Consider the following 8,394-nt stretch of genomic DNA (forward strand, 5'->3'; position numbering starts at 1 on the left):
CGAACATCCTCTCTCTCTCTCTCTCTCTCTCCCCCTCCCCCTCCCCCTCCCCCTCTCTATCTCTATCTCTCCAAAACAAATAAATAAATAATAATTATGTCCTGCTAATGATAGCACCTGCCCACGCCCTTGGGCGGCGTAGGTGGGTGGTGCACAGCAGCTGACGAGTGATATGCACCAGTTAGCACGGAGCGCCTCAGGCGTCCAGCAAGTGGTGAACCGGCACCCGGTACAGTGGCTAAAAGATCCTAACTTAGACAGAGCTCCTTCAATACCAACACCAGGTCCGTGTACACATGTACGTGAGGAGCACGTAGTGGTTCGTTAGACATCTTGCTCAACGGCGCCTACTGGTAAGAACACAGACACAGGGTTGGAACCTCTAACCTTGTGGCTGGGTGTCAGGCACCCTCACCGCTAGACTAACCTGCTGCCAAGTACAGCACGACATCAAGTTAAGAAGAACTACATGAAGAACAATATTATATCTCAACATAAGGCGACTTAGAGTCAAACTTGTGTCTACTGTTCCGTTCATTGGGTGCCGTTGTGGGCTGTAGCATCATAAATCTCCAGCCTATCACGCGGGGCTTGATCACTCCTAAGCTGAACGTAAACCTATTTCACGGGTGTCTAGCAGCCTATTAATCACCATGTTCCGTCGAGATGGGATCTCGTTGGGTTACGGCATAACTTCACTGGACTTAAATCCATTAGGAAACCACTTAGTCCCACTGTGAGCAATGCCGAATAATTTGGCATGCGGAAGCAGCACATGAATTAGCCCTGATAGGGCCATAAAAATAGAAATTACGTATTCCGTCGCATAGTTTGAACATCTAAACGTACGGGTGGATGTAATTATAACGCCTGCCCATAATGGTAGGCCCTCCTGAATGGCTCTCAGTGAGTTCAGGAACTTTAATCCATCCGTAAAAGTTATGATCTATCCATCAATTAAATAATAGCAATTAAATGGAATCTAATGAAGAATTGAGTATATAAAAAAAAAGAAAAATAGAGGTTGGTCCATCGCCAGTTCTAAGTGAACACTCAGTGTTATGTTTGGAAGCGTATCTATGGTCACATATGTGGAGAGGACCTAACGGTGGCCACGCCCGCTCACCTTCCCCCACCATGGACACGCCCACCGACATGCCCATGAACTTGCTCTTGGTCCACACGTGGGTGTTGACGCACATCTTCCTCTCCCGACACTCGCAGTAGAACCCGGACACCGGCGGGTGGTGGGACACCTGCTCCGCCACGAAACGCACGTGGTAGCAGTCCGAGTTCCCCCCGTCTCCACCACCACCTCCTCTTCCTCCTCCACCTCCTCCCCCAGAGCTGCTGCTGCTGCTGCTGCCGCCGGTGTTGTTGGTGGTGGCGTTGCCCGGGTCACGTCCCGACCCGCGCTGGGTGCACCCGACCGGGGCCGTGGGGCCGGACGTGGGGTTTGGGGCGGAGCCGGGTCCCGTGCCGCAGCCTGCTCCGCCCTTCCGGAGGAGGGGCCTCACGCGGTCACAGGGCACCGCCCAGGAGCAGTGGAAGCTCTCCCCCAGGATGGGGTTGTAGGGCTTCTTGGCCACGGCGCCCTTGCGGCCCTCGTGGAAGGCGGTCAGGTAGTACTCCACCAGGCGCACCATGCGCTCCTCGGGGCTGGCGCCCCACGTGATGGACAGGAACATGTCCGGGTGCGCCATGAAGTTGGCGTACATCTCCAGCAGCGAGCGCTTCTCCAGGATGAAGGTGGGCAGCACCACCTGGTGGGGGGGGGGGGGGGGGGGGGGGGGGTGAGAGACAGGTTAGACAATTAACTGTTTACCCTCTTAGATCTCCATCTGGAATCCAGCTGGGTTCTACAGCTGTACGTTCTAGGTGCTAGGTGCTAGGTTCTTGGCTAAACTGAGGTGAGAATGAGTATAAAGAAACACCAGCCCCTAGCACCTAGGTTTTAGGACCTTGAACCCAGAACCTTTAATGGATCAGTGAGGTCACAGTCAGAAACAACTCTAGCCGTCCCAGTTTGAAATCAATGCTCCAAAAACCAGGCAGAGCTCATTTTTATGTTAAACAAGCTCTGATTGGTTACTGATGACTCACGTTTGTGTGAGGATGTTATTGTTGAAAAATGGCACAGTTTGCTAGAAAAAAGTTTTTGAGACTTGTTTGGTACAGATTTAGCAGAGTTTAGCAGATATGGAGGGTGCTATATAATGAGGTTATAACATATATAAAACATTTATATATATATATATATATATATATATATATATATATATATATATATATAACATCTCTAGAAACCCCCCCCTCCCCGAGAGTGCTTTACTACTATACACTTGTATATATGAGTCAATGTTATTGACAGGAAAATTCTGTTCAATTTAAGACTATATCTCTCATTCTTTCTCTGTGTCACTCATGCAAACATGTTCAGACAAACACACACACAGATCACATAACTAGCAACAGCTCTTGATAAATCAATGCAAGCCCATCATGTTAACTCAGATAGAAGGGTGTGCAACGTGTGTGTGTGTGTGTGTGTGTGTGTGTGTGTGTGTGTGTGTGTGTGTGTGTGTGTGTGTGTGTGTGTGTGTGAGTAGCATGCATGTAGGAGATCAATAGTGCAACAGTCAACCCTCTACTTCATCCCTGCCTGACAAACATCATTATCTCCCTCCATCCATTTATCCATCGGGTTGGTATCTCTCTCTCTCTCTCTGCAAATTGTGCGGTTCATGAGTTATGCTATATGAATGATATTGTAACCTATTCCCTTTCATCAGAACTGTTCACTGCCACTTTGATTACGTGCAAGGGATGAACTACAGATCTGCAAGAAACATCTCATTCAAGAAACAATGTAGGCCAGCAGACTTGTGAAACAAAGACCCATCAATAGGAGTTAGCATCGAGGGGAACACGACCTGGCGGCCTGACTGATCTGCAGTCATCTATCCCCTTCGTAGGAGAGCCCTCAACACAGCTGGAAGAAGAGGATCACAGAGAGAACCTCTCAAGACCCACTGAGTTACATCAACTTCCTAACCAGCTGTTATGCAACCAGCAGTCAATCAGCCTGCTGCTCTCTCTCCCTAATAGACCCATCAATGGAGCCATGCCAGGGGGGCCGCGATACCCACATCGATTCCCCCTCTCAGTGGGGGGTCATGCATCCATCTGGAATGGAACATGGAAAGGCTGGACGCTGAACAGACGTCTACATGATGGATTTATAGAGGTGTGCATTATTGAATGAATGTATCGTACACATAAAAAGTAGTTGGAGGGTGGGTTGAGGGATGGGTGATGGATAGATGGATGACGACATAACACTGTCATCATAACTATGTCAATAATCGTAACTAGTTCATAACCCTATCATCATAACACGATCATCGTAACTATATCATAACACTATTATCATAACTAAGCTTTTGCATTGTGTGCTCCATTAACATTGTGTTCCCACAGCTGTGATTCATAGGCCTCACAGACCGGCCTTTGTTTCCTGGCTTCATTCATGTTTTACTTTGTTAACACAACATCCCCTCTCTCCTTCCTTCCCTCCCTCCATCCCTCCCTCCCTCCCTCCCTCCCTCCCTCCCTCCCCCTCAGCCATCTATCAAGCTCCAAACCAAAGTAATGATAGTTAAGCCTTTGTATTTTTTATTTATTTTTTCACTTTTGTTTTCAACTTTCAAGCATGTTTTTTGTCAGACAGTTGTTAGTTTTCATTAAAGATAACAACATTTCCCAACCCACTCCTCCCCCCCCCCCAACTCACCCGCGTGAGGTCCATGCCTAGCTTGAGCTGCGAGAGGAGGTGCAGGATGACGCTGCGCTGGTCGTCCAGCACGCCCAGCTCCTCCTCCTCGTTGTCCTCCGTGTCCGTGGTCTCCTCCCGGGGGTCCGGGGCCTCCGGGGGCCCGCCGGTCTGCTGGCTGGCCTGCTGCGGCGTCGGCTGACCCTGCTGGTCCATGACCGGGGTGGAATGAGAGGAAGGCAGCTTGAAATTGAATTCTCAACGCGGTGAGATTGGAGTGAGAACAAGATGGTCGTTCTGTTGTTTCTACTCTGTTCACTGAGCTCTGTGACAGGGGCCGCCTGCAGAACGGCAAGGATATAATTAAGTATTAAAGTCTCGTTGACAATCTCAAAGGTCATTTTGTTTGCTCCAAGACCAGAAAAAAGGAACGAGTTTTGAAACAAAATGCATGATATTTTGGTGTGGAATGTGCTTCTTCTGTAGGAGTAGAAAATTTTAATGATGCGTTCCAGTTAATCTGTCAGTGAATTAGAGTAATATTAAATGAGCCAAGGCATTCCTGATGGTGTACACGTGACTAAGCTGTGCCTTCCCATGTCTCCCTTCCTCTGCACCCTAATGTCTCTCTCTCTAACCCTATACCTAATGTCTCTCTCTCTAACCCTATACCTAATGTCTCTCTCTCTAACCCTATACCTAATGTCTCTCTCTCTAACCCTATACCTAATGTCTCTCTCTCTAACCCTATACCTAATGTCTCTCTCTCTAACCCTATACCTAATGTCTGTCTCTCTTGCCCTATACCTAATGTCTGTCTCTCTTCCCCTATACCTAAAGTCTGTCTCTCTTCCCCTATACCTAAAGTCTGTCTCTCTTCCCCTATACCTAATATCTGTATGATTTATCCAGGAGAAGGGAGCGAATGAAAGAAAGCCAGTAATGTAAGGTAGCCCACTTAGTCCCAAAAGCACTACAGGGACAGAAAGGAAAAGTGTTTTATTTACTTCTCTCCGTTGTTCAGTTTCTCTCTCCCCCTCTCGGTGGGAGGTTACTATTCATTCTAAAAGGACGTCAACACGAAGGAAAAGGAGAAGCCAGCTATATGTCCAAAGGAAGCTTGTAGCAGAGGAATGTTAACCATGCTAATGAGGCCCCTTTAGGCTCATCTATCATATGCACGCTGTAAATATGACTCTCTAGACTAAATATGTTTATTTTGCTGACAAAGTTTATGACATCTAATTGTAAATAATAGAACAGTGTTTTTGTCTCTTCCCGATTTTTAATTAGTCAGTCTTCAGTGCTACCAATAATAATAATGAAAGCCATACAGAATAAGATGAACCTACATGGAATAATAATAATCATTCTAGAGTCAATTGCCACCTTAAACCCTTTTGTTTAACACTGATTCATTGAATTGTTGTAATTGCGATGCATATTTCCATTTCAACAAACGACACACAACTCTCACACCATATAAAACCCAGACGCCAGCCTACAGAAATCCAATTGATTCAAATGTCGGCCGGTAGGAGGCCTAGTAGAAGCTGGACACCTCACCAGCCCCTACACTCAGTCACAAGCCAATCCTTACATCACCCAATCTGTCTACAGGTTATAACATTACTCCTAGGGTGAAACAGAGCTCTTTCAAACACACACACACACACACACACACACACACACACACACACACACACACACACACACACACACACACACACACACACACACACACACACACACACACACAGTCATTTTTCAAAAATACAGGAAAAACCGATCCAAGCTTTGTTATTCTGTGCTAAGTTAAACACACACTCAGGCTGCCTGGGCTCAAAGGACCACTATCTTCACCCCAGGGGACAGATGAGGTAGTCGATATGGCATCAGTTGTTCTGTCTCTCTACTACCTGCCCTGGGTTACCCCCCGAAGCTTCCAGATTCCTCGTGAGAGTTGGTTTGTCTGTTCCAGACAAACCTACTACAGATTAACATTTCATACTTAAAGCGGCTTGGCCCAGAACCGGCCTCCGTACTTGCTTCTCACCCCTCCCCTCCCGTCCCCTCCAGAGTATTTCCAGGGTAAAAACATGAATGAGGACAGGAGCAAAGAGTGCTATGATTGTGTGTAAGCGTTAAAATCCTCTTTTGAATCAATCCGTACAGCGGTGTGTTTAAGTCTACAGATAAGAAAGGTTATTAAGAGAGATATTGAAAGTTTTTCCTTTGGACACGTATCCCCCCCGGGGGCCACACTGGAACTCAATAAAGAGAAGCTATTGTCCACTTGAAGGATCCCCTTAGCCTCAGCCAATAGAACAGACTGTCTCTCAAGAGCACTCGTGACCCTCTCAGAGATAGCATTCTTTAGAGACACTTTGCTTCCGAAAGCCTGCAGCGTCTGCAGCCCGCATCGGTGTTGATTCAGAAAACAGCTGTGGTTTGGACGCTTTGTCCAACATTATCTACTCGGGGACTCTCGTTTATAGATTTAAAGTTTCCAAACTCTTTTGTCCATATGTAAGCATACAGAAATGTGTCTTCCGCCGCAGATTAATGCAATTTGTATAAGCTTCCCCGCGGATGCTGTAATAGCCAGGCCTAACATCCAATCACCACAGCGCGAATGCAGAGTCTCTCATTGTTTGTTTCTATTACCAATCAGCAATCAACCGGTTTCACCACAGTTCCTGTTCTCATTTAGAGGAAAGTGAAAGAGTAACGCCCAACTAATTATTCAGTTGGAATGTGAATAAACTCAAACTTTATCTACCCTATCCCTGAAATGTAAGCATATATGAATCACGGAATCAGATGCACGTTTTCTAATTAAATCTGTCAAATTAAAACTTTAGTCGTATAGGTTAGGAGGCAGGTTGATTAACTCATTAGAATTGTATGCGTTTATCAAACATTGATATGGTTATAGAAATCCTTGTTCTATATATGTACATTAGTGAATAAAGAAATAGTTTATAACTTACAAATACAATTAATACAAATATACAAATAATACAAATCCACCTTGAAGAAAAAAGCAAATCAAACCCAACATAACTGAAACTGGCTTGTTTGTACCTGCTGAAAATGCTTGCCATAACTCTATTTCTTCCTAACTCTCCCTAACTCTCCCTCTCTCTTTCTCTCTCTTTCCCCAATTCTCTTTCTCCCTAACTCTCATTCTCCCTCTCTCTGTCCGGAAGCTCACTCTCTCTAACTCTCCCTCTCTCTCCCTAACTCTCCCTCTCTCCCTGACTCTCCCTCTCTCACACACTCCCTGACTCTCCCTCTCTCTTGCTCTCCCTCTCTCCCTAACTCTCCCTCTCTCTAACTCTCCCTCTCTCTAACTCTCCCTCTCTCCCTAACTCTCCCTCTCTCTAACTCTCCCTCTCTCTCCCTAACTCTACCTTACCCTCCCTCCCGCCTGTCCTCTCTCTCCTTCTTATCTGAGGGCCCAGTTCCCCAGTGTGTCCTGGATCAGGAAGTTGATGATAAGCTGCTGGTCTGTTCCCACAGTCTGCCCACCAGAAGTGTGTGTGTGTGTGTGTGTGTGTGTGTTATCTACGGCAACGCACACACACACACACACACACACACACACACACACACACACACACACAAGCAAACGTGCTTTCCGCCCCCAGTGTCCTTTAAAGGTCTTTCTCTCTCACACAAACAAACACACACACACACACACACACACACACACACATACACACACACACACACACACACACACACACACACACACACACACAAACATTCAAGCACACATCCACAACCCACTTATACACACTAAGTTAAGCTGCAGAGTTCAACTGTAGCTACAGAGGACACTAATGTTACTACGTGAACATGCCAATACTCCAAGGCAAATACAAGCTGGAACACACACACACACACACACACACACACACACACACACACTCACACAAACATACACGCACACACACAAACACACACACTCACTCACGTTGTGTGGCAGGCACGGAACCAAGACCGGCTTGTTGGAAGTCCTGCTGGATCTCATATCCACCATCCGGTGAGAGAAGATGGGAGATGGACACAGACACACACACTCACTCACTCACTCACACACATTCACAGAAGTAGCCTTGCAAGGATCACAGCGCTGGAGCCACCAACCAGAGCGAGTGATGGAGAGAGGAAGAGAGGAAGAGGAAGAGGAGAGAGAATAACGACATTGAGGAAGAAAGAAAACAGAAAGTGAAGAAAAAAAAAGAAAAGAAAAAAGAGAACCAAAACAAACTCAATCAAAGAGGGGGATAAAGAGAAGAGTCAGACCCGCGCGCGGTGGCAGTGGTGCCTTCTGTGCTTCTGATAGGCAGATCAAAAGTGATGCTGAAAATCCATCACTCCCCCCACACACAAACTAACACACCCCTCTTCTCCTCCAGGGCCCTCCCCTCCTGTACACACTGGACTGTAGCCCTTCCCACCTCAGATAGCATGGCCGCTCCAGTCCCTCCCCCCGCGGACCCCTCCCACCCCACACTCTTTCCCCTCCTTCTCTCCAGTCGCCATTTCTTTTTTCCCTGCTATCACTTCACCCTCAGCCCACGACAAGGGTTCGACTCAGCTCCTCTGCACGT

The 8,394-nt window shown here is 46.9% G+C and overlaps 1 protein-coding gene across 2 annotated transcripts in view; it reads right to left on the reverse strand.

Annotated features, from left to right (window-relative positions):
- osbpl10b (oxysterol binding protein-like 10b) overlaps nt 1-8,100 on the reverse strand; it is a 15,683-nt gene extending 7,583 nt beyond the window's left edge. The window contains exons 1-3 of one of the 2 annotated variants that reach the window (XM_079751265.1): nt 7,755-8,100; nt 3,794-3,976; nt 1,127-1,763 (exon numbers count right to left, since the gene is read on the reverse strand). In XM_079751265.1, the coding sequence (XP_079607391.1) occupies nt 1,127-1,763; nt 3,794-3,976; nt 7,755-7,820 (886 nt within the window). In that variant the 5' untranslated portion in view covers nt 7,821-8,100. Of the gene's footprint in view, nt 1-1,126; nt 1,764-3,793; nt 3,980-7,754 lie in introns of both variants that reach the window. The other variant, XM_079751264.1, reaches the window with a different exon arrangement.
- Between the last annotated feature and the right edge of the window lie 294 nt (nt 8,101-8,394).

The sequence above is a fragment of the Pollachius pollachius genome (assembly GCF_949987615.1).
Source record: "Pollachius pollachius genome assembly, chromosome: 1".
NCBI lineage: Eukaryota > Metazoa > Chordata > Actinopteri > Gadiformes > Gadidae > Pollachius > Pollachius pollachius.